A 27,860-nucleotide genomic window follows, 5' to 3' on the forward strand; every position below is an offset into this window, starting at 1 on the left:
TGATCAGGTGAGCTGCGCTGTGTGCACTGACGCAATCACTCGAACTCACTGGCAGTGTTTTTAATTGTTTTCACAGTGTTTATATACATGGCTCATAATTCATGGCTTTATTATTTGGTGGGACCAAAGCTTATGGTGCAAATGATATCAAGGCACCTCACCACGTTTTTAGACAAACCCTTCTATGGACACACAGGCAGAGTTCTACTTGGTATCAAGACAATGTCAGCACTGAACATGACAACAATAGCACAAGGTTTCCAGTCCCACCCGTTCCTACAGACCACGTAAGTAAATCTGCACGCTGAGTCCTGCAGTGACGGCACCGAAACAATAAGGGGTGAGAGCTTGTCACTGCACTCTGGAAACCAGGTCACTTCACCTATTTGCGCCTTTCTTTAATCTGTCACTTCATATGTCGGAGAGCTGATTGTGAGCAGTGTTAAGAACACAAAAACCTACATTTAAATGCAGAAGTGTACCGGACGTCCGCCTGGACCACATCCAACACAAACCCGAGAGTAGCGATGCCTCAGTCCCACAGGGGACACACACAGTTACAGCACAAACATGAAGGTCAGTAAAAGCAGCAGATGGCTGAAGGATTATTCCCCCGCTAACTCCGCCCCCTCATCTCAGACAGACAGCTGAAGCTTTGCTTCTCCTCATTCCTGCATGCTGTGCCGGTGTGGTTTCCCTTGTGCCTTCTGGCAAACTGCAGCTGAAACTTTGGATGTGCTTTTTAAGAAAATCCTTCTCTGTACCACGTCATCATAAAGCTGCATAAATGGTGATGCAACACTCTGCTCTGACCACACAACGCTTTAACACCATCAGAGCTGTCTGGGTATCTTGATGGCTTCCCTCATCAGCCTCCTTCTGGCATGGTCACTCACGTTTTGGAGAGCTGCGTACTTGACACAGATTTACCCTACAGTACCATACAGTTTGTATTTCTTAAGGATTGATGTAAATAAAGTCCAAAACATATTCAGTCCTTGGAAATCTTCACGTTCATCCCCTGACTTGTGTTAAGAAAACTGGCTGTAAAAATGATGTTTTTTTAATCCTTGTATTTGCAATAAATAAATAAAAACTCAGACACCTGCTGGATCATACAAAGATTAAACGTGCCACACGGACAAAATGTCGTAGCTGACGCTCCCTCACAATGCAAGTGATCCCCCTCATCGTAGGCTCTCTCCCAGTAACTGCTCATTTGACATAAGGTACTTCCAGCAGTACCCTAGGATCCTTCTTCTTACCTTGTGTGTGCTTTTTATATGTGTTCACGTACCGGGCCGGCTTATGTGTGTTGTTTGTGTGTGTCGTTTGTCGTCATGAGGCCGGTCATGGTTTGCTCAGCCCTGCTGTTGACCTAAGGCAGGACATACATCTGGAGCTCGTCCCCGGGCGCCTAAAGGCGACTTCTGCTCCTAACTAGGGATGGGTATTGATAAGGTTTTATCGATATCGATGCCATTATCGATTCTGCTTATCGATCCGATTCCTTATCGATTCCCTTATCGATACCTCGTGAATTTTGTACTAAAAGTAGGCTTTACAGGTTTTCTATGTATTTCCTTGAGTCTTAAAGTAAATAAATATGAAATTAGTCACTGTATCCTTGATCTCTGGACATAAATAAAAATAAAACTGTGTTTCGCTTTGAAGTTATTAATTCAGACTGAATTCTATCGTTCTAACTTGACTCAGCAGAGAGTCGCGCAACGTTTGGAGCTGTGTGAACAGAACGGAGGACGATTCTCGTTTCTTTCTCGCAACGAGACAGGAGTCCCAGTTAGTAACTTTAATCCGCACAAAAGTGAATCACAACTCATATTCAGGGATGAAAGTGGTGAAAAACAAAAAAAGCTGTAATCCAAAATTACCCCCCAACACCACCTGCACGAAAATGTTTGAATTCTAGAAGCTCAAAATGCAATCTGGGACTATTCCAGACGATAAACTGGAGTGAGTGCAGCATCCATTTAGTGAGAAAAAAAAATACAACTTTCCTTATTTAGATTCATTCCAGTAGTATTCTGCTCTTTCTAGGATGCAGCAGTTTTCTAGTTTGGCAGATAGTTGTGGAGGAAATCACTGAAGATATTAACAAACTGAAAATATGGTTTGACCGAAACAAACTGTCATTAAACTTAAATAAGACAGGGATGAAATGGAGGTGTGAGAGTCACTAGGTGTTCACAGGAAACATTTATTTCTGTATGTGTTTATTTATTTATGTTAGGTGCTATTATATATTTTCTGTTGTGTTTCTATTCAGGTTCTTTTTGTCTCTTTCTCTAAAATTGTATATAATAATCATTAGATTATTAATATATAAGCAAAAATAAATTTAAGGAATATTACAATTTGAAAACAAATGCACCCGAATATGATGACGGCTGCAATTGCTAAATGCTAACTTTTAACATTGAAAATGCCATAGACATGCTAACACGTTAGCATCGCTCCCGTTTTTAAGTTATAAAATACATCTATCAACTGTTTCAGAAGACCATAACAGGTCGGTTTAACATAGAAAAGGTAAATAATACTCACAGAGGTATGCTCTTTAGGGTTTTAGCGGGGGAAAATTAAGCGAAAGAAAGAAATAAACAAAGCAATCGACCGAAGCATTGCTTCAATCTGCGAACCACGCTTCGATTGGTTCAAGGTTCAAAGCAAAGCCGCGCTGCAGAAAAGTTGATTAACGACCCGCTGCAGGGTCTGTAATCAATGTAGAGAAATTATCATTTTCCTGACAAACACCCGCCAAAACAACGGCCACTCTGAAGGACCGATAACAGAATCATTAAGCACAAAGCTTACTGATGTTGGTCGGTTGGTCCGATGGCAGTGGCGGCACTAATGAAAGCTAAAGTCAGATACAGTACACTGTTTCACTCATTTCACTGTCACTGTCGGCCTTGACCAACCTTTTGGAGCGCCTTGGGGCAACTGTTTGTTGTGATTTGGCGCTATATAAGAAAAAAGTTGATTGATTGATTGATTGATGTCGGTGGATCGAATCATTTCTTAACGATACCCGAAAGGAACCGGTTCTCGATACCCATCCCTACTCCTAACTGGCAATTAGGATGGGTTAAATGCAGTAAACACGTTTTATTGTGCAGGGAACATGTTCCTTTGTACATATGACAATAAAATTCTTTTGAATCCTTTGAATCCTTCTAAGACACCTAGTACAAAAGACATCCAGTCGTCACCTTAGGTCACGGGTTAGCGTCCAAGTCTCACAACCATACAGCAAGACAGGCAGCACCAGGACCCTAAAGACTTGGACCTTTGTTTGTCTGCAAAGACATCAACATCGCCAAACACCTCTGTCCAGCAACATCATGAATCCATAAGATCTCCCCAGTCGCCTCTTAATCTCAAAAGCAGAGGCCAGAGACATGCATGTCTCGGCTGAGATAAGAATGTCTCTACACAAGTTCAACACTTTCGCCATACACAGAGAAACTTCTGATGGACAAATCCAGGAAATCCTTAAAAGCCTGAATCTTTGTCATCATCCAGGATGATCACAAACCCAGACACGAGCTACGTTTACGAGGGTAGGCTGAAAAGTTCTAAGGCTGACTATGATGCAGTTGTCGAATTGAACAAATTCAGGGTTATTTTTCTACAAAGTCTCCCTGTAACTCCACACACTTCTTCCAGCGGTGCTTGAGTGCTTCGATTCCCTTGGCATAGAAGCTTTCATCTTGAGAGTCAAAATAGTCCTCAACGGCAGCCATCCCCTCATCATTGCTCCGATAGTGCTTCCCAGCCAAGTTTTTTTTCAGGTTTGGGAACAGATGAAAGTCCGAAGGTGCCAAGTCAGGGGAGTATGGTGGGTGATCTACCAATGGCCACTATCCACTATCGTGGATAGTGGCCATGGCCACTGTTGACTTGTGAGCTGGGGCATTGTGTTGATGGAACAGCACCCCTTTCGTCAGCTTTCCTGGTCGCTTCTTTTTGATAGCCTGGCCTAACTGTCTCAGTAGGTTAGAATAGTACTGTCCAATTATGGTTTGTCCCTTTTCAAGATAGTCCACGAACACAATGCCCTTGGCATCCCAGAAAACTGAAACCATGACCTTCCCCGCAGATGAAACGACCTTGGCCTTCTTTGGAGGTGGTGACCTTGGGTGTTTCCACTGCATTGATTGTTTTTTTGTCTCTGGTTCAAAGTGGTGAACCCAACATTCATCCTGGGTAAGAAAATGTTCCATGTAATTGGCTGGATCCTCTTCAAATTGCGCCAAGTTTGCCTTCGACATGACTAGCCTGGTGCATTTCTGATCAGGTGTCAGAAGACGTGGCACCCACCGAGCTGACACGTTTGACATTCCAAGTTATTCATGCAGAACGTGTTCAATTCTCTCACGGGATATTCCCACAGCATCTACTAGCTGATTAATCGTCAATCGTCTGTCGTCCATCACCATTTCTTGAACAAGGTCAATGTTTTTCTGGGTTGTGGCTGTTGCAGGCCACCCAGACCTTGGGTCGTCTTCAAGGCTCTCTCTGCCCCTCTTAAATTCAGCTGCCCACTTCTGCACTGTAGATATGGAGGGAGCTTCATCCCCTAATGTAGCAACCATATCCGCATGAATGTCCTTCGGCTTTAACCCCTTCTTATGCAGGTACTTAATCACACCGCCATGCCAGATTTTGTCCATTTTTGCCATTTCCCTCTACCATGAGCTTTCAAACTTGGCTACGAACCACAAACTACCTCACAACCTAGAATAAAATAACACAAGTTAGTCATCAGAAGAGTTGAACTTAATGCATGCCAAGTTTTATTGAAATGGCATTTCTCCTTCTTGGTGAGCCTTAGAACTTTTCAGCCTACCCTCGTACATGGACACTTTATTTCTGATCTGATTAAATTCTATCCGATTGGTGGATCAGATTGTCCTGTTTACATGAACGTGCCCTAAAGTGATCCGCTTGCTGTGCGTGTTTACATGCACCGTGATTACGATCCGATTCAGTCAGTAGAGCAATCCCATAATGCTTTGCATTGTGACGTCTGCCGTTTGTGACATATGCAAATGAGCTGTACCCGGAAGCCGCCCGTATAAACAATGGATTTATTAGCTGGAGTAATCGAGATTACTGTGATTCTTTGCACGTTTCTTTTGAAACTACAGCATCAGAGGAACATGCTTCTTCTTCAGAACTTGTTCAGAAAGAGACGAGCGCGGTGGAATGTGTTTTTACGTGATGTAGCACGGAGCATGGTTAGTAAAGCCGTAATGAAGACACCAACAGATTAAACAGCTGATTTACGTACAAGCCAAATGAAAATGAAGCCTTGGAGATCAAACGGAGCTTTGAGGAAATGCATCATATCCCTCAAATAACTGACGGGACTCTCAGACACATGCAGGTAGGTTATTTCTGAACGTCTGTCATTTTCATTGACCCACAATTGACTCACAGCTACCACTTTTATGACTTCTGATAACTTTTTTCCTGTGGCTTTCAGGTAGAGCCCACAATGAAATCTCACAAAACTTATTTTAAACATTTTTAAAAATATGACAATAAAGCAGTTTCATGAATAAATGAAACAAAACTTGTGAGGTCTTTTTACATTTCCTACTTACTTTACTCAACTAAAACAAGTTGTTTGCTTTTAGATTTTGGAGCATCAGTTGCAAAATGCCTGGAAAAGCCCAAGATTCCAATGTTTTGTGCCATTCAGACCTTTTTGAGAGCTCATGAACTGCCAAAGGTACCTTTCAAACTTTTAAGAGAAAAAAATGTTTTTTTCCCTGATTTATTCCTAAGGATATAATTACTCATTAAACATAAGAATTTAAAAAAAACAATCATTTTCTGTTTTCCAGTGAAAAACACTGAGGGAGAAGACATACGACTACAAATCATTGGTGACCCTGCAGATCCACTCCTCGACTGGTTGCTGAAAGGCTTCATAAATTCTACACATCTGACCCCAGAGGATAAATCTGTTAATGTGAACCTCAGCTCACTCTGTGTGACAGTAGAAGGCACTTTAGGGATTCTGAAGTCAAGGTGGAAGGTGATACTTTAGAGATTTTCACTTCACCTTTACACCAGTTGTCACAGCAACCTGCTTTGCACATCTTAATTTCTTTCAAAATAGGAACAACGCAAGCAACAACTGGTTGGAGAATGCTGGTCACTTTGATAGCATGTCTCCTCAGCCTGGACCACAAGTCTTAATGCAGAGCCACTGTTGTATGGCTGGGGGTGCCTGGCTGCCTTTTGTTTCTGTCTTTTGTTTTTCCTTCCAGGTGGCTTGCGTTTAGGACTGAGTGGCTGTGTGGCTGAGTTATCAGGACCTCACCCTGATCACCTGAAGCTTGTTATGTGCAGCTCGTCAGGACTCACAGCTGTGGTGCATCTACATGGATTGGAGCATGGTTGCATTTAAGTCTGGAGTACACAGTGTGTATTTGCCAGAGACTCGACCTTGTGACCAGACGGGTGAGATCGTCGTCTCGAGAGTCATCTCATCATCAGTGGATGCAGAGAACGTCCAGGTTTGATGCATGGTCTGTGAAAGAGGAGGGGGTGAGGTCTCACGCTCGTCAGCACACTTCCTGAGGTACGTTAGGTTTTGTGACTAACATTTATACAGTCAGTAAATGTGGTGTCCCTCACACCTTATTATATTGAGCTGTATGTTAGTCGTTTAATCAGCTTCCACTGCAGTGGAGTTTGTGAACAGGGTGTTCCATGCCTGCAGGGTGGGAAGCTGATTAGTAATTAAGCCAGGAAGTGTTTGCTGTTTGTACACCTTTGAGCGGTCTCTCTGTGTGTGGAGTGTGGACTCACATAATGATTTCTTCTTTCACAGACTCGGTTTGTCGCGGCCACCTGGGGGGTGTCGGCGGGGTCCTTGGGTCCGAACTGGTTCTGGCTCTGGACCGTTAGTGCTGCTGGGAGCGCACCGCTTTTCTACCACGCCAGACCGCGCACTTATTTGTTATATCTGTTATCACATCACTGTTATGTATTAAATTCAGTTATCCTTTGTACCGTGCTCTGCTTATTTCATACTGGGTCCTTCAAACGCTGGTCGGTTCTCCGTCCTGCGTCCGACACATAGCCACTCCAGTGGGAGCAGGACAACGATGGCATTTAAGGAGTACATGTTCAATCACCTCCCTCTCTGAAATGGTCATCTCCATTAACAAAATAATAATAATTAAAAAAATATGACAAACACATTTTCTCTTTTTTTATTAAAGTGAATACAACTTTCTTCCGTACACATGTATAAAATAAAAACCTGGCAGCACCACAACACTTTGGTTAAAAATAAAATATAGTGCTAAAAACTTTTATTCACTTACATCAGCGCTTGGCATTACTTCTTAAACTGGCGTTACCGTGAAGTCAGATCATAAAACCAATCCCTAAAGGTAGCTCTTTGTCAGCAAATTAACAAGAGAAACTAAACATCAGGGCCAGTTTCTTATATTCAGTTTCTACATGTTGTTTAGGCTGTAGTCAGAGTTTCCACTGTTATTTTGATTATTCTAGGTGTATAGATGTGGCAGGTGGTAACTTGGGTCGGGTGGTCAGGTGGCTCGCTGTGATTCGTGATGAAATAGTGGACTTAGAGGACCTAGCTGAGATCCGTGCACATCATTTAGGAGACGTTAATGCACCTGTTCCAGACTAATATGACCCCAATGAACAACTTGAGATATGTGCCAAAATCTCTATCCAGGACAAACAGCCCAAAATGCCCACGCCCTTTATCATCCAGAGTGTTACTTCAAATACAGCTGTATTTTATAAACAGCAGCAGATAGAGATTTTCCAAGGTGTTGAAAATGACCAGTACATCTTTGGGAGGGTCAAAGAAAAATGTAAAATTTGTATTTTGATATTTTAAGAGAAAATGGTTAAAATAAGTGGGTCAACGTATTACCACACATTGAAAGAAAATTAACATTTTCCAAATAGGAAATTATTTTCAGTCCTACTGTTATCAATGGAATATGCATTTAAAGTGGAAAATACAAAACAACCCTTGTATCTTTGGCAGACAACAGTATCTAGAGGTCTTAAATGCTTTAAAGATTATCAGGAAACATCCACAACAGAAAGTTTAAGATACTAAATATGCGGTGATTCCAGACTGTATGTAGGTCATTTGACCTAATGGGGTTTTTTTTTTTCTTAAAATATCAAAATTAGAAATTTTACACTCTTCTATGACCCTTCTATACATGTACTGGTCATTCTGAGGATATTGAGTACCTTGGAAAATCTATAGCTGCTGCAGTTTAGAAAATACAGCTGTATTTGAAGTAACACTCGGGACAAGTGGTAGTTTTCGGGCTGTTACATGCTTGTCTCAGTGAGGTCCTAAACTAACTTTGTTCATGTAAATGTGGAGCTGATGAGTACTATTGAGAAAGGAGATCCCAAAGACCATCACACAGTTGCCCTATAATGCTTTCAGTTGAGCGGGTACTTTCTTCCATAAACCTGGAAAGAAGCCTCTCTTCTCTTTCCAGATTCCTCTCGTGTTGCTGTTGTATATTGTCCAGGAAAGATCTCTGCTGGCTGACCGATCACCCAGGAGTCAGCATCACCAGATGATGACTTACAATCTAGAAATAATATATAATTTCAGTTAGCAAAGAAAAAATGTTTATGTTTTTCTCTTTGTGGATCTCTCAGTCGTGTATTATACCAAAGAATCATCCTGCTTCAATATGTTGTAACTCATCCACACGGCTTTTGACTTCACAAAGCTCAAAACAGGAAAACAAAATTGAAATGAAAATATGTTTACGTCTCAACTGTCTAAAGGATAGTAACTGTCATATTCTGCTGGAACTTTGTAATATTACCATTTCTAAAAAATAAAGCACTCCAAATAAATAAATATGCAATGACTTTGAATGTTATTTTTTTCAACAAGCTCTACAGGAAATTTCAAGAACACTGTAGTTTTTTTGCAGTATATTACTCTTTAAAAAAACTCACTTTTTTGTCTGGGGCCTCCTCTGTGTGGTCTTCAGGTTGTGGAGAGCTGCTGTCATCATTCTCCTCCGACATGCTGGTTACATCATCATCATCATCTGTATATATGAGAGCAGAAATTAACTTGATGCACTAAAGTGAACGAGGATAAAGAGCGTTGCTTAACTCGATGACAGCCTGTGTTCATGCAGTTTACTCCACCAATAAACTTATGGGATAACTTAACATGAATCCCCAACATTAACTAGAACTAAATCCACACATTTGGCTCAAAGTACGTCTCGGAATAAAAAAGAGGAATGTTGAGTTAGCGTGATTTCATCAGGACTTACCTCCTGGCTTTCCAGTGTCTCGGGTGAACTTTCCTCCAGTGGAAAACCGACTTCTACTCCAGTGTGCTCCTTGGAGAGCGGTCGACCTCAGATTATTTCTCCATTAATTCATAATAAGTGAAGCTGGTTGGAGCTGCGCCACTTCTGCTCATTTTTAGCTTCTCCTTATAGAAAAGCGCTCGTTGCTTCCCAGCGATTTTTCATTTGCTCCACTGACCTGCTGACTTCGGACACAGCGAGTCTGCGCTGCCAACTTACGTGCGTCAAGCTTTTCCACTTATTTTAAATTCTTTTAATACGTTGAGGAGCGTTGTCTCTTGTAAAGTCCAGCTCTGTTTTTTCCGTCGCCATTTCCGTGAACACAGAGCAGGAAGTGTCACGTGGTGATGTGACGTAACAGACATGCGCAATAAGACTCCTCACAGGCGGACAATTCGACGTGCCATTTACATGGAATGCGATCGGGTTAAAAACAGGGTTACACCACCTCCTCTAACCCGATCGTAATTTTGATCGGATTGAGCGAATTTAATCAGATGGAGCCGTTTACATGGCGTGATTTTGATCTGATTGTTCAATCTGGTTGTTCAATCAGATTACTTTTGGTCCATGTAACCGCAGCTACTGATTCCTCACTCAGCTACTCAAGTGCTATCCAATGACTCTGCAAAGATCACAGCATCATCTGCAAAGTCAAGATCAGTACACATTTCCTCGCCAACAAAAGCAACCAAGTCACTGGCTTCCACAACCCGATCCAACACGCAGTCCAGGCAAGCATTGAACAGTATAGGAGCCAGAACACACCCCTGATGAACTCCAGTTTTCACTGAGAAAAACTCAGTCTCTGATGTGCACGCCAGCAGTTTCAGTCTGCACTTCAATTATTCATTAACATTACTGCCTGCATTTATTCAGCTATTAATCGTGCTCCAGAAATAGCTGAATGTTGCTGCTGGCAGAGCCATCACAGTGTCCTCCCATCTTCATCTTTTCATTCTGCAGACACTCCTCCTCCGCACAGCATCCGAGGGCCCTTAACAACACATCTGAGAAGAATTTGAAAATTCTGAGCTCCTTCTACAGTGTTAAACCACATCTGTCCCCCAAGAGAACGAGTGACACTCAGTGCTGTCAAAAGAAAAAAAACAAAAAACAATTATGCCTTTAGAATATCAACATGTTGTCAACTACCATATTTTATTTTCTGGCTTCATAAAGTCCAGACCTAAGATTTTGTGACACCTATTCCAGTTTAGTATGACACAGACATCAAAGACCTGAGGTCAAAAAGATGAATAATCTTTCACCTACAGCGACATGCAGCAGAGTGCATACGAGGTCTGTTAGAAAAGTATCCGACCTTTTTATTTTTTTCAAAAACCATATGGATTTGAATCACGTGTGATTGCATCAGCCAAGCTTGAACCTTCGCGTGCATGCGTGAGTTTTTTCACGCCTGTCGGTTGCGTCATTCGCCTGTGAGCAGGCTTTGTGTGAGCACTGGTCCACCCTCTCGTCGTTTTTTTTTTTTTTTATTGTGAGTAAATGTCCGAGAAATTGAGCATGAGCTGGACATGCCCCAACATGTCCTGTGAGGCTTCATCACGGCGTTGCTTTGCGCCATGCGGCTCCACCACGACGCGCGGAATTCCGCTCCTCTTTCCATGGCAAAAACTCCTTAACAGTGGAATGTGCCGTTCATTTCTAAACTGGATGCTGTCTTGATCCGGTATGTCGTCTGACTAGCACAGCAATTGTGAAAAGACGTGGACATCAGCACATTTTCGGCACATTGAGACAGACGTCTGAAGGAATTCCGCGCGTCGCGGCGGTGCCGCATGGAGCAAAGCAACGCTGTGATGAAGCCTCACAGGACATGTTGGGGCATGTCCAGCTCATGCTCAATTTCTCGGATAATCACATGACTGAAAAGCAACTGACAGCCATCTGAAATCCACCTGAAAGCCGTCTTGTGAGACCAACACGGAGGTGGTTTTGTGCCGTGTAATGAACGGCTCCGTGGCACGTCCCTCTGCTTTTCTTTCCATGAAAAAAAAACTCCTGTAACAGTGGAATGTGCCAAAAAAGTGCTGATGTCCACATCTCCTGCCTTTTTGTGAAAGTCAGACGTCCCGGATCAACAAAGCCTTCACGTTGGAAATGATCTGGTTGTTTCAGCGCGGTGTGAGCCTGTCGATCGGCGCTGGGAGCCATCCTTAAAGCGGCAGTAACACTCCTTAATCTGTGTAATCCCCACAAAATCATCCCTGAAAGCCATATTAATTTTCCGAACGGTGTCCAGCTGGAGGTCTCTCACAGTTTCTGGAAAAAAATTGATGCAGCAAAGCTCCAAATCGTTCAGACATTTATTCGCAATAAAAAAACGAGGAGAGGGGTGGACCAGTGCTCACACAAAGCCTGCAACAGGCGAATGACGCAACCGACAGGCGTGAAAACACTCACACATCCGCACAAAGGTTCAAGCTTGGCTGATACAATCACACGTGATTCAAATCCATATGGTTTTTGAAAAAAATAAAAAGGTTGGATACTTTTCTAACAGACCTCGTACTTCTAAACCCATTTTCAAACACTTCAGCCATGTATGCATTTTTTAAAGCCCCATTATGCATTCCAGAAGGCAGGGGTGGAAATACATTTTTTAACCTACTTGCACTGGTGCTAGTAACAAAAAAATTATTTGCACCAAAAAAAAAAGTTACTTGCACAACCAAAAGTCAGTCTTATATCAACCTTAAAACTCCTCCTCTGATGTGTCAGACTCTTCCTCTCTGAGGAGAGTTTGAGGGAGCAGCAGCAGCGGCAGTTTTTTTTCATGTGCGTGCACGAACGAATCGTCCAAGAAGATTATTGGTGACTGGTTTAGAACACAATTATGACAGAGTATGAGGGGAGAGAGAGAGGAACTACGGAGCCCTGGAAGTGTCATCGCATTTGCATGTGGAGAGAATGTGTGCACGTTTTAGTATATTGTGCCCTCATTTTGTTATATTGTGCCCTCATTTTGTTATATTGTGCGCTCGTTTTATTATATTGTGCGCTCGTTTTGTTATATTGTGCGCACATTTTGTTATATTGTGCACTCATTTTGTTATATTGTGCACACGTTTTAAGCATTGTTTGAGTAAAACAAGGGCACGATCTACTTAAACGTGGCCACAATTTGTAAAACGTGCAATCAATATTGTCTTGACACATAAATGTTGGCTATTAGCCAACAAACCAGCAGACAGTGTAATACATTTCCCCATTAGAAATGGATCTGGTCAGGATGCATCATCATGGTTTGGGCGCACAAGGACATATAGAGAACTCCAGCTGCCCAGCATGGCATCATCTGGAGGATGCCATTAATCCTTTTGCCATCAAAAAGGATGCCTAGAGCGAAGCGTCTCCCCATCGTGAGGATGACAATTTAGGTCATATTATGGAGTTCATTTTGAATGAAAGGAAAACATGCGCACGTTTTATTAATTCGTGGGCTCAATTAAAGGAAAATGTGTGCACAAATTATCATGGCTAGAAAAAAATATCACTTTAAGTGACCTCTCCCGGGTTCCGTAAAGGAACCGCAGCGGCAGCCTTTTTTTTTTTTTTTTCACGTGCGCGTGCCTCTGGCGACGTTTGTCAGCTTTCCACAACAAATACAGCACAGCAACTCGCTCCGTGTGTGAGTCATAAAACGCAGGGAAGACGAAGACAACACACTGGAAATAGTTTTTTTTTTTCCTTATTTATTCCTTTACTGGTTCATTCTACTGGTGCTTATAGTTGATAAAACTTGGATAAAGTGACTTGCACCAGTGCAAGTGCAGTATAAAATTATGTGCACCGCTCGAATAATACGTGCACAAACTAGCACATGCACATACTATTTTGAGCCCTGAGAAGGTCACATGACAAACTGGAGTTTGACGATCACAACTGCCCACCCATGCGATCGAGCACAAGATTTGATGGTGCAAACAAGCAAGAAGCTTCAGTGCTCTCAAATGAAGCCCAACCTGAAGAAGAAAAAGTTGCAGTTCCTTGACTGGCAACTTGAGTCTAGATCCAAAACTGAGCACATTCCCGTAGGAGTCTATGTTAAAATGGACAACTTTAAAGCAGAAATCAACATATGTTCAACCTAGTACCAAAAAAAGGGCTTTGGTCTCTGTAGATAGTTTCCTCCTCCATGACAACTGTACTGGGGGTGAATTTTTTTTCTGACTTCTTAGCTTAAGACATTTTAAGATATAAAGTTCTGTGAATTTGGGAGTGTGGTCACTTAGAGTGACAGCGACTGAGCCCAGAGGTCTCCTCCTCTCACTGTGACCGTAGCTTAGATGGCATCTGATGCGTTGTTGTGAAGGTTGTGTCTATTTTTGTTTCAGGGGTCGAATTAGTACGTGCAATGTGCTAGTTTGTGCACGTATTATTCGAGCGGCGCACATAATTTTGTACTGCACTTGCACTGGTGCAAGTAACTTTATCCAAGTTTTATCAACTATAAGCACCAGTAGAATGAACTGGAGCTGCAGGAGCTCCAGTTATTTGCCGCATCTCCTGCGGACCTCCTGTCCCGTTCGCGCGTGCACATGTAAACAAAGAAAAAAAAAAACTGGCTGCCGCTGCGGTTCCTTGCTCTCTCTCTCACGTGAGTTGCTGTGCTCTATTTGTTGTGTTCGCACGTGCACATGTAGAAAAGAAAAAACTGTCTGGCTGTGGTTCCTCTCTCTGTCTCCCCCTCAAACTCTGTCATCATTGTGTTATAAACCAGCCACCATTTGTTTTATTATACATCTGTGTAGTTAATAAAATTATCTTCACGGACGATTAGTTCGCACGCACGTGAAAAAGAAAAACTGGCTGCCGTTGCGGTTCCTTACGGAACCCGGGAGAGGTCACTTAAAGTGATATTTTTTCTGGCCATGATAGTTTGTGCGCACGTTTTCCTTTAATTGAGCCCATGAATTAATAAAACGTGCTCTCAAATTAATAAAACATGCGCACGTTTTCCTTTCGTTCAAAGTGAACTCCATAATATCCTTTTTAATGTGCTTAAACTCCAGATGATGCCATGCTAGGCAGCTGGAGTTCTCTGTATGTCCTTGTGCGCCCAAACCATGATGATGCACCCTGACCAGATCCATTTCTAATGGGGAAATGTATTACACTGTCTGCTGGTTTATTGGCTAATAGCCAACATTTATGTGTCAAGACAATATTGAGTGCACATTTGACAAATTGTGGCCACGTTTAAGTAGATCGTGCCCTTGTTTTACTCAAACAATGCTTAAAACGAGCGCACAATATAATAAAACGAGCGCACAATATAATAAAACGAGCGCACATTCTCTCCACATGCAAAACATTTTGCGATGACACTTCCAGGGCTCTGTAGTTCCTCACTCTCTCTCCCTGAAACTCTATCATAATTGTGTTATAAACCAGTCACCATTTGTTTTATTATACATCTGTGTAGTTAATAAATAAAATAATCTTCATGGATGATTCATTCGCGCGCACGTAAAAAAAAAAAAAAAAAACTGTCTGCCACTGCTGCTGCTCTCCCCTCAAACTCTCCCCAGAGAGGCAGAGTCTGACACAGAGCAGGAGTTTTAAGGTTGATATTTTGGTTGTGCAAGTAACTTTTTTTGGTGCAAGTAATTTTTTTTGTTACTAGCACCAGTGCAAGTAGGTTAAAAAATGTATTTCGACCCCTGCTTTTGGTTGTGCAAGTAACTTTTTTTGGTGCACGTAATATTTTTTGTTACTAGCACCAGTGCAAGTAGGTTAAAAAATGTATTTCGACCCCTGTGTTTGGAGTACTTTATTACTAACACCTGGAATAATCTGGCTTGTTGTGCGATGAAATGTCGTAAGGGATCTTATGTCTCTGTTACAATATTCGCTCTGAGTGACATTCTAGTTGGATTTGATGTTGAACGCTAATGGCATTAGCACTTCTAGCAGCTATCTGTAGCCTGATCTGTTCAGCCCTGTTAATACACGATTACTAAGTAAATAATTTTTAATGCCCACACCAAACAAAATAATTTGGAGATCCACCATGCAGTCACTAAAAATGTGACTTAATAATCACCAGATCCATGGTTAGCCTGTTAGATTAGCTGGTTTGGACTTTGGTCACACACGGACACGCCCATGCGCCATCATTTTATGCATTAATGAGTTCATTGTACTGCTGCTACCAATATAGCGATGCCCACATATGCACTTCGTACTGGACTGTTAGAAAACCTATAGGTGACATTACACAGGCTTTGTTCAGTATATATACACTGTCTGTGGATGCAACATATCACACTTGCATCACGTGTGCAAAAACAACTGCAGCATAACAACAGACACTGTAACATGGCTTGAATTACAGACTCCACGGAAATGAAAGCAATGACCAAAGTATGTCAAAGGATGCAACCGAAAATATCCATATATGTATTTAAAATTCAGCCAGAGTTAAAACATGATCACAGCACAATGACAAAATATCCCAGGTCAACATCCTGGACCCTCCAATGGGCTCCCCCAGAGTGCCATTCCTTCCCACAAATCAAGGCATGTTTTGAAGCATCATGACCCATCTTTGTAAATCTTGAACAAACTTGATATGCGTAGTAGTTACGGCCATCATCGGCACCAGATTTGAAGTCAGGATCCACTTTCTGATTTGTTCAAAACATTTTATCACAGTGGTAACTTCTGGGTATCCGTAGTCTTAAGGGCTTCATTCATATTTAAACTTCTTCAAAGAGGGTATTTGTCGTGATTACGGTGTGAAATCTGTTTCATCCTGCTCCATTGGAGTAAAAATCTGAAGCCAAAGCAGCATTTGTTGCAGTTTTTGTTCAAAGTTGAACAGCTCGAGCTCCGTTCTTATGTTTTTGGCCAGGTTGCCAGGTCTGCACTTTACAAACCAGCCAGTTGCCAGATCTGCACTTTATAAACCAGCCAGTTGCCAGATCTGCACTTTATAAACCAGCTTGTTGAGGCAAGCTGGATTAAGCTGTGTCATGCCTTGGGATGGGTATTGATAAGATTTTTTCAATATCGATGTCATTATTGATTCTGCTTATCGATCCAATTCCTTATCGATTCTCTTATCAATACCTCTTGTGAATTTTCTGTGGACTAAAAGTAGGCTTTACAGGTTTACTATGTCTACAATGTCTCTGGACATAAATAAAATAAAAATAAATAAAACCTGTATATGATGGGTCCTTAATCTCTGGACATAAACAGAAATAAACAAAATCTGTAGTTTGTCTCAAAAGCATTTCCTTTTAGACATTAATGGCATGAATGTCACCCCATACCTCTGAGCTGAGCTCAGCTGGCTGCTGCACATCAGAACAGGACTTCTCATTTTGGGAGGAAAAACATTTTAGTCTGTTTTAGTTTGTTGTCTGTGTTACAGCATTTGGAAAGAGGTGTCATTTGATATAAAATGGCGATTCACTTTGAAGTTATTAATTCAGACTGGACTCTAACTTGACTCGGCAGAGAGCCGCACAGCATTTGGAGCTGTGCAAACGGAACAGCGGATGATTCTCGTTTCTTACTCGCAAGAAGACAAGAGTCACAGTTAGTGACTTTAATCCGCATAAAAGTGACTTACAACTGACATTTTTAAATGGCTTTGAGAGGGGTTAAGAAACGGACTTGCTGCTTCTGAAAAGCGGTGAAGCAGAGAACCAACAAAGCAGTGGGTTGGAGCACTGCTTTGTTGGTTCAACTTTCAAGCAGAGCTGCTGCTGAAGCAGTTGATCACAGACCCACTGCAGGGTGTGCAATCAACATAGAGGAAAGATCATTTGCTTGATAAAATGCGCTCAAAAACAACGGCCACTCTGAAGGACCAATAAGGACCAGGTCTTGAAACCCAACCCTCGTCATCCCGTTTTAGCACTTTTTTGATCGTGGGCAACCACAGTAGAACAGCACCCAGTAAAAATTGGAATAGTCCTGTAAGGTTTTCTAAGGTAAGGACAATGTTTCAAACTGTAAGCTTCCAGGAAAATTAAACATCTTAAAATGTGTCCACCTCGGGTTTTTGGAGTGAATTATTTTCTTCAAAGTCAAATTTTTGATGAATTCTGAAAAGCGGTGTTTTAGCTCCTCTTTCAGCCTCAGACACCCACCACCACCACCACCCCACCCCGCTCCCCCAAAAAAGTTATTGGTAGAAACAACGTGAAGGTACAGTCTAATTACTGTCTGCCCAATGTGTCTCAAAAACCATAAACCAAGTTTCATCAAAACTGGTTCATTTGTTTTTGAATCAATGTGCATAATAAGTATTTTAAAGTTCAGTAAATATCACAGATCTGATCCATCAGTGTCTTCTGAATGTCTTCTGATCAAGACTTCCAGTCTCACCGCAGTGTTAAAACTGAGCCACTCCATCGCTTCCAAACCTGTCACCAATCATAGTTCACCAATGAAGCCTCAGAGCACATCTCAAAGAACCACTGTTGTTTCACTGGAGTGTGAAGTTCGCTGATCCACAGCAGGATTGTTTTCCACCGGCGCGGCTCCACCTGAAGCCCGAGGCGTCAGCGCACATCCACCGGCGCGGCTCCACCTGAAGCCCGAGGCGTCAGCGCACATCCACCGGCGCGGCTCCACCTGAAGCCCGAGGCGTCAGCGCACATCCACCGGCGCGGCTCCACCTGAAGCCCGAGGCGCCAGCGCACATCCACCGGCGCGGCTCCACCTGAAGCCCGAGGCGTCAGCGCAGTTCCACCGGCGCGGCTTTACCGAGGCCCGAGGCGTCAGCGCACATCCACCGGCGCGGCTCCACCTGAAGCCCAAGGCGCCAGCGCACATCCACCGGCGCGGCTCCACCTGAAGCCCGAGGCGTCAGCGCAGTTCCACCGGCGCGGCTTTACCGAGGCCCGAGGCGCCAGCACAGAGTTATCTGACCATGGGTCCGAAGAAGGCACTGACGGCGGAGGAGGGAGACGATATCAAGAAGTCCCTGGACTTTTTGTCTGAGGAAATCTCTGTGGTTAAAATGCAGCAGAAATCCATTATGGAGCTGGTGGAAGAAGTGAAGGCTCTCCGGATCCAGAATGCCGAGAAAGACCGGCGTCTGGTGTACCTGGAGAACCGTGTTGCGGAGTTGGAACAGTACACAAGGATGAACGACGTTATTATTACAGGAATTCATATTAAACCTCGATCCTACGCACGGGCGGTGTCAGAAGACAGCGGAGGGGAGGCCAGCGAGCAGGAGGCCAGCTCAGTGGAACAACAGGTGGCTGACTTCCTGCAATCTAAAGGTATTCAAATGGACTGTAATAACATTGAAGCGTGCCACCCCCTGCCCAGGAGAGAGGATGGAGACAAGCGAGCAGTTATAATGAGGTTTGTCAACAGAAAACATAAAATGCATTGTTAAAACAGGGACGGAAACTTAAAGGAACAAACGTATTCATCAATGAACATCTGACCAAAAGAAACGCAGACATCGCCAGGAAAGCTCGTTTCTTAAAAAAGCAGGAAAAAATTCAACAGACATGGACATCCAACTGCAAAACATTTATCAAATTGAATGGAACACCAGAACAAGCGAAGGTTATGGTAATCAGGAACATCGAGGATCTGGACAAATACGACCAATAAGGTATGAGGACACAAACACATCACAACACCATGACACAGACCAGAGGAACCTATTCATCTACTACCTATTCATCTACATCTGGAGACAAGAAGGATATAACTCAAAGGATTGCTGATCATGGAAAAGTAGAACTGAGAACATTTAAATACACAGACCACAATGTACTGGACTTGGAGCACGATATAGACCCGGACAATAATTTCTTCTCAAATATCAATGACAGTTGTTGCTATTATACAGATGAACAGTTTAATCGGATCATTAAAACGGATAACAAATTATCAATAATCCATTTCAACAGCAGAAGTCTATATGCAAACTTTAACAACATTAAAGAATATTTAAGTCAGTTTAAAAAAATATTTAACATAATTGCTATATCAGAAACATGGATCAATGAAGATAAAGGAATGGATTTTGAACTGGATGGATATGAATTTAATTGTGTAAACAGAAAGAATAAGAGTGGAGGAGGAGTGGCTGTGTATGTGGATAAGAACATGGATTATAAAATAGTAGACAATATGACAACTGTGATTGATAACTTATTAGAATGTATAACTATTGAAATATGTGAAGAAAAAAGCAAAAATGTATTAGTCAGCTGTATATATAGAGCACTAGGATCTTGTATTGAAACATTCACTGACTGTATGGGAAAAATGTTCTCAAAAACTAATCAAAAAACTGTGTTCATTTGTGGTGACTTAAATATTGATCTGCTCAATCCAAATAAGCATAAAATAACAGATGAATTTATCAGTATAATGTACAGTATGAGTTTATATCCAAAAATCACCAGGCCAAGCAGAATTACATCCCATAGTGCTACCTTAATTGATAATATATTCAGCAATGATATTGAGAATAACACTGAGTCGATTATTAATCAATGACATTAGTGATCATCTACCAGTTTTCATCGTTTATAATAGAAACCATCGGCGGATTCAGCCAGAGGAGAAAATAAAATACAGGCGAGTGCGGACAGAGGAAAACATGAACACACTAAAGAAGGATTTACAGGAGCAAAACTGGGAAAAGGTATACAGTGAAAGTGATGTTGATAGTGCATATGAAACTTTTTTACAAATATTTACATCATTATATGATAAAAATTGTCCAATTAAACAAGACTACAGAAAACAAAAAATCCAAGCTCGACCATGGATGACGAAAGGGTTACGAAATGCATGTAATAAGAAAAATACACTGTATAGAGAATTCATAAAACTAAAGACTAAAGAGGCAGAAAATAGATATAAGAAATACAAAAATAGATTAACTAATATTATACGGGTATGTAGGAAGGAATATTATAGTAACATTATATAATAAAAACAATATTAAAGGAATATGGGATATATTAAATTGTATTATCAAAAATGGTAATAAAAAACAGAGTTACCCTCAGTATTTCATTGATAATAATGTCAAGAAGGAAAATAAGGATGAGGTAGTCAACGGTTTTAATAATTTTTTTGTAAATATTGGACCAAGCTTGGCAGAAAAAATTCCTGATTCCCAACCTGAGGATTGGGATAATAATCTCAGAAAGAAATCCCTGTTCAATGTTCCTCACAGCAGTGGATGGAAAAGAAATTATAGACATTGTGAATAATTGTAAATATAAAACATCTACCGATTTAAATGAAATTGATATGGTGGTGGTAAAACAGGTCATTGAATGGATTGTAGAACCATTAACATACATCTGTAACTTATCATTTCAAACCAGTAAATTTCCCAATCAAATGAAAATAGCTAAGGTTGTGCCTCTGTATAAGACTGGGGATAGACACCACTTCACAAATTATAGACCTGTTTCTTTGCTTCCACAATTTTCCAAATTATTAGAAAAGTTATTCAATAATAGATTAGACAAATTCATAAATAAACATAAATTACTTACTGATAGTCAATATGGATTCAGAGCACATAGTTCAACATCACTTGCATTAATAGAATCAGTTGAGGAGATTACAAATGCCATAGACCACAAATTACCTTCAGCTGGAATATTTATAGACCTTAAAAAGTCTTTTGATACAATCAATCATGACATATTAATCAGTAAACTTGAACAGTATGGGATTAGAGGGTTGGTGTTGCACTGGGTGAGAAGCTACTTAAGTAACAGAAAACAGTTTGTGAAGTTGGGGGAATATACATCATCATGCTTGGACAATGCTTGTGGCGTCCCACAGGGGTCAGTATTGGGTCCAAAACTGTTTCTAATTTATATAAATGATATTGTCAATGTTTCCAAAATATTAAAATTAGTATTATTTGCAGATGACAAGCATTTTTTGTTCAGGGGGGGATTTGCAGGAGTTACTGAGGAGGATCAGTATAGAAATGGGAAAATTGAAAATATGGTTTGACAGAAACAAATTATCATTAAACTTAAGTAAAACAAAATACATGTTATTTGGCTATTGTAATACAGACATACAGGTTCAGTTACAAGTCAAGGGGGTAGATATTGAAAGGGTACATGAAAATAAGTTTCTGGGGGTGATAATAGATGATAAGATAAACTGGAAGACTCATATAAAACATATACAAAGTAAACTGTCAAGAGCATTTCAGTTCTAAACAAAGCGAAACATATTCTGGACCACAACTCACTCCGCATTCTTTACTGCTCACTGGTTTTACCATATTTACAGTACTGTGCAGAGGTATGGGGTAATACTTATAAAGGTAAAACACAATCACTATCAGTAATGCAGAAAAGAGCTATAAGAATTATTCATAATACTGGCTATAGAGATCATACAAATCCACTATTTTTACAATCCAAATTCTTAAAATTCACAGACGGTTCATTTTCAAACAGTACAAATTGTGTATAAAGCAATAAACAATTTACTTCCAGCAAATATTAAAAATATGTTTTTTAACAGATCAGGGGATTACAGTCTGAGGGGGAAATTTAATTTAAAGCATCAGTGGGCACGAACAACATTAAAAGGTTTCTGTATTTCTGTCTGGGGGGTGAGGATGTGGAACAGATTGGGAGTGGGGCTCAAGCAATGTCCAAGCATGAACCAGTTCAAACAGCGGTACAAAAATATGTTTTTTTCTAGGTATAGGGAGGAGGAAGGGTAATGAGGGTTAGGGTGTTTTTGTTTTTTGCTTCGGCTTGTAAATATATAGTATTTTGTATGTAAGTAGGTATGTGTAGGTGTATATTTATGTTTGTGTATATATATGTGTATATATATGTATATGTGTATATATGTTGATATGTATACGAGGGCTGTCAATAAAGTAACGGTCCTTTTTATTTTTTTCAAAAACTATATGGATTTCATTCATATGTTTTTACGTCAGACATGCTTGAACCCTCGTGCGCATGCGTGAGTTTTTCCACGCCTGTCGGTGACGTCATTCGCCTGTGAGCACTCCTTGTGGGAGGAGTCGTCCAGCCCCTCGTCGGAATTCCTTTGTCTGAGAAGTTGCTGAGAGACTGGCGCGTTGTTTGATCAAAATTTTTTCTAAACCTGTGAGACACATCGAAGTGGACACGGTTCGAAAAATTAAGCTGGTTTTCAGTGAAAATTTTAACGGCTGATGAGAGATTTTGAGGTGAGACTGTCGCTTTAAGGACTTTTCACGGTGCGAGACGTCGCGCAGCGCTCTCAGGCGGCGTCATCAGCCTGTTCAAGCTGAAAACCTCCACATTTCAGGCTCTATTGATCCAGGACGTCGTGAGAGAACAGAGAAGTTTCAGAAGAAGTCGGTTTCAGCATTGTATCCGGATATTCCACTGTTAAAGGAGATTTTTTTAATGAAAGACGTGCGGACGGGTCCGCGCGTCGGGACGCAGCCGCCGCGACGCTCCGCCACAGGAAAAACACCTCTGTTGAAAGCCTTAAGGACAAGTTGGAACATGTCCTGCCTGTTAAACAATTTCTCATATACTCACTCCACTGAAAGCCATCAAAAGCCGCCTGGATTTTACAAATGGTTATCAACACGGAGGTGTTTTTCCTGTGCCGCTGCACCGCGCCGGCTGCGTCCCGACGCGCGGACCCGTCCGCACGTCTTCATTAAAAAAAATCTCCTTTAACAGTGGAATATCCGGATAAAATGCTGAAACCGACTTCTTCTGAAACTTCTCTGTTCTCTCACGACGTCCTGGATCAATAGAGCCTGAAATGTGGAGGTTTCAGCTTGAACAGGCTGATGACGGCGCCTGAGAGCGCTACGCGACGTCTCGCACCGTGAAAAGTCCTTAAAGCGACAGAATCACCTCAAAATCTCTCATCAGCCGTTAAAATTTTCATTGAAAACCAGCTTAATTTTTCGAACCGTGTCCACTTCGATGTGTCTCACAGGTTTAGAAAAATTTTGATCAAACAACGCGCCAGTCTCTCAGCAACTTCTCAGACAAAGGAATTCCGACGAGGGGCTGGACGACTCCTCCCACAAGGAGTGCTCACAGGCGAATGACGTCACCGACAGGCGTGGAAAAACTCACGCATGCGCACGAGGGTTCAAGCATGTCTGACGTAAAACATATGAATGAAATCCATATAGTTTTTGAAAAAAAATAAAATGGACCGTTACTTTATTGACAGCCCTCGTATATATATATATATATATATATATATATATATATATATATATATATATATATATATATATTGATATCGGTTTAGGTGTGTAGGAATCTATGTGTATATGTGGCAAAGGGTATTACTGGTTGTGGGGAAGAAGGGGTAGGGATAAATAAGCTGATGCTTCACCCTACCCCTTTTCGGACATGTTGGGTACACAGTAGGAACTTTTTTGTTGTTGTCTTTACTGATCTATCTTGTAATTGTTGTTGTATCAAATGTTCGAAATAAACAGTTTTCATTCATTCATTCATTCATTCATTCAACCTCTGCCTCACTCACTCACTCACTCACTCACTCTGTTTCACAGGTGAACTCAAATAAATCTCTGCTCTCAATCTGTTTTTATTCCACTTGACTGCACTCTCTGAGGCCCAGGTGTGCAACAGTCACCTTGGCACGGCGCGTTTGCACCCAGAACGGGAAACGAACAAAAAAAAAAAAAATGATGAGCGGGAAACAAAAGGCCAGAGGCTGAGCATCACAGATAACAAGACTCTGACCAAGTAACAAAATCAATCAACATGTCTGGGACACAATTTATATTCTGGAAAGAAGTCAAAATGTTGATTTATTTTTACCTTTAACTTACTTTATCCGACAAGAAGCACACGCTCCTTTTTAGCAACAGTTCCCTTCTTATTTAAATTACAGATGTTCCCAACAATCCGATCCGGCCAATAACTCCAGGTTTACATTTAAAAAAACACCTGCTTAAAAGTCAAGCCAATGTATTTCTGCTCTGGACAACAAACTACAAAAACAAATGAACAACAGCAAAAAATATATTATTATTATTATTATTATAATATTATTATTATACAAACAAATCAGCCACAGGATTTGTTGGTGGTATTTTTTCCTAAGGTTTGAGACAAAAATTCTGTTTAAAATCTTTAATAAGCTGTCTTTTCTATAACTGCAGCAGAAGCTAATACCTTGAATCCCTCACTGAACATTTTAAGAATTTAGGTTTTGCTCCTGAAAAATCAAAGCTATGTGTACAAAAATCATAACTTTAATTTTCTAAATTACAAAAAAAAATATGAAACATTAGCATCAGTTCACATCAACGTAAAGAGTTGTATGGGTTCTTGGTGGCTTCTCTTACTTTTTCTTGCACAGTCACTCAGTTTTTGAGAGTAACCTCCTCCCGACTGAATTACACTACAGTACAAACAAACATATTTTTATTTTATTTCTATCATGTTGTAGAGATTACTTTTCACAGTAAGTTTATGCATGCATATATATATATATATATATATATATATATATATATATATATATATATATGCGTGTGTGTGCATGTTTTTCACGACCACATCCACGAGGTCAACGTGCTCGTTCTGCAGATGTTCCTTTTAGCTTTGAAATGACTTTTTCCTTATTTCAATTTTTGGCTGCTGCTAGTCATCTGGATCCACATAGTCTATAAAACAGGACATGATTTAATTGCACTCCCTAACTGAACTGCCATTTCTGGAAGCATGCTGCATTCTTCCAAAATCGGAATGAGGCTCTAAACGTGGTGTCTTGGTTGCCTCACAACTTTGCCAATGGTTTAGGATAAGTGTCCTTTTTTTGTGAAATAGTGTACAAAACAAATCTGAAAAACTGAACTACACTTCCACTTCAGGACCATGGCTTTGTACACTTTGAGAAGTCCTGCCCAGTAGCATAAATACAACATACTCCAGGTCCAGTTCCAGAATATTTTTGATTCACAAAATATGTGGAACAGACATGACCTATGCTAGCTATTGTTCCAGGTGCTATAATTTTAGCTGGCATATAATTTAATTCAATTTATCTAAACAGCACCAAATCAGGTCATGACAAAATAAAGATAAGGACATTGAAAAATAGGAACCCTCCCCCCAAACATAACTCACATTTGATTTGCACATTTTGTAAATCTAAAGTACTAGAATATATTCATTTGGCATTCAAAGTGATTTACAAGCCAAGAAAACAGAAACTGGGATTAAACTTCACCTGAACATAACAGGGAAGGCTCAACCAAAAAAAAAGAAGAGATGCAAAAGAAAAGATGCAATGAAAAAAAACATGCAAAAAAAAAGGTTAAAAAAAGAAAAGAAAACAAGAGGCAGTTTTTAAGTTTGCTAACCCAATGGTTACCACACTCAACATATCTCATTGTGTTCAACAACATGAAATAATTTTTACATCTGTCCATAGTTGTAGGATAAACTTCTATAATCTGTGTGATACTATTACAGATGAAAATGGTTTCAGAGATTCTTGAGCAATCTGTCAGAAATTCACTGGTGATTATGAAAGATAATACAATAAAACGAATATGTGACTTAGCAAATTTTACTGTTTTTATGTTAGCATGATGCAAAGTGCTTACTACTAGGGCTGAAACGATTCATCGAGTAATTTGAATAATTCGATTACAAAAAATGTTCGAGGCAAATTCTTTGCCTCGAGGCTTTGTTTAAAGCTGTAGTACATACGCCAGGCCTGTATGTGGTGTTGTAACACTCCCCAAAAAAACGCAGAAGAAGACCATAGTGCTAATCAATGTAGCAAGCGATGCTACAAGTTTGGAAAGTCACACGCTGAGTAAAATAAAGCCTTTTAAGAGAAAGGGTCCGTGTGGATCGTCTGAAACGGACTTATTGTGCATTTAAAGTGAAGCAGTGTGTTTGTATATATTTTTTTAAAAACACGTTTTGCTCCACTAGCAGTTCTCCACCTCCGCAGATGAAGTGAAAGGACACGCACTTTAAATGAGTCATGTTTAATGATTAAAAAAAAAGGTTTAATTCAGATTTGGTAAGAGTTTTTATCAACAGGCAGCTTTTGTGGAAACGCTGCAATCAACAGCTGTTTTGCAAAGGCTCTGTTATTCGCCAAGTATCCACAGAAAACAATTTGACTTTGGTTTGAGCTGCTCTGTACGGCATGTATAAATATACATTAAACACAGAACAAATCACAGTAAAAAACAGTGCAAATGAAATATGCAATAAGAAGAAAAAAAAGAATGCACTGTCCGCAGACTGAAGATTTCACAGACAGCCTGGGCTTATGGTTTGGCAAAGCTCTAAAACTCTTAATATGAAAAAATAAATAACCCGGCAAAACAGAGAGAGGGAACACCCTAAACTTAAAAATTTGCATGATGGCACAGCAACATTGTGCCACTGCTTAGGGAGACCCCTGCCACTACTGATATTGTTTAAAAACACAAAGGTACTTTTTATCCATTACTCAATTAATCGATAAAATAATCGATAGAATATTCGATTCCAAAAATATTCGATAACTGAAGCCCTACTTACTACTAGTATAACTTTTTTTTCTGAAATATTTTCTTAGGCTGTTGTTCCATGAATGAGCAGAATCTGCTCAGTGCGGATTGCCCAGTTGTGATGAATCAGACTCGACCCCCCCACCCCACCACCAAAACTTCTGGATGCGCCCCTGAGACATAAAGCATGCAACCAGAATTTAAACATCTGCTTCTTTCTTTTAGAAGATGAATGCCATAATTATTTTCTTTAGTAGCAAAAATAAGAACAATTTAACATTAAGTAATACACAAAAGCTTTTTACTCTTCATATTTTTAAAAGATCAAGTTTTTTTTACTTTTGTACCACTTCCCCAACAGCCTCTATGTATTTGCGATATTCTTATTCTGAATGTGGTTTTATGAGGTTTTTTTTTTAAATTCAAATATGAAGTGCTGCGTCTTTATCATACAGCTGCTGTTGTTTTTTTTCCGTTATTGTGTTTGTTGATATCCCGGCTTTGTGAGCGAATTGTGTGTGATTGAGTTTGTTTCTTCTTACCTCTGACACACATCAGAGACATGACTCTCCGCCGCCTCGCGCACTTCACGCACTTTGCTGCCTGTTGCACTGCCGCCGCTCGGACTCCTTCAAAATGCCGCTTATTTTTCGCTTCATAGCACCGTCAAATAAGGAACAAAGTAATAACGTGAGGCAGACCGACAGACCAGCGGATGGTGACGGATCGAGCGATGACTGTCAGCCGCGTCACAAACACCGACTCGACCAGCGGAGCGCGCGCGGGGGAGGGAGGGGAGGGGGGCGCGAGCGCTATCGGGAGGCGTTCAAGAACCGTCAGAAAAGTCGGAAATTTCTCTTTCTCTCTCTCTCTCAAGTGGTCACACTTCCCACATTATCTAAAAAAAGTATTAATGCTCACTGTTTTGTAGCATATGTTAG

The 27,860-nt window shown here is 40.8% G+C and overlaps 1 protein-coding gene across 1 annotated transcript in view; it reads right to left on the bottom strand.

Moving 5' to 3' along the window:
- LOC117511182 (protein unc-13 homolog B-like) overlaps positions 1 to 27,549 on the bottom strand; it is a 422,327-nt gene extending 394,778 nt beyond the window's left edge. The window contains exon 1 of the mRNA XM_034171173.1: positions 27,462 to 27,549. Within this exon, the coding sequence (XP_034027064.1) occupies positions 27,462 to 27,483 (22 nt within the window). The 5' untranslated portion in view covers positions 27,484 to 27,549. The remainder of the gene's footprint in view (positions 1 to 27,461) is intronic.
- Between the last annotated feature and the right edge of the window lie 311 nt (positions 27,550 to 27,860).

The sequence above is a fragment of the Thalassophryne amazonica genome, chromosome 5 (assembly GCF_902500255.1).
Source record: "Thalassophryne amazonica chromosome 5, fThaAma1.1, whole genome shotgun sequence".
Taxonomy (NCBI): Eukaryota; Metazoa; Chordata; class Actinopteri; order Batrachoidiformes; family Batrachoididae; genus Thalassophryne; species Thalassophryne amazonica.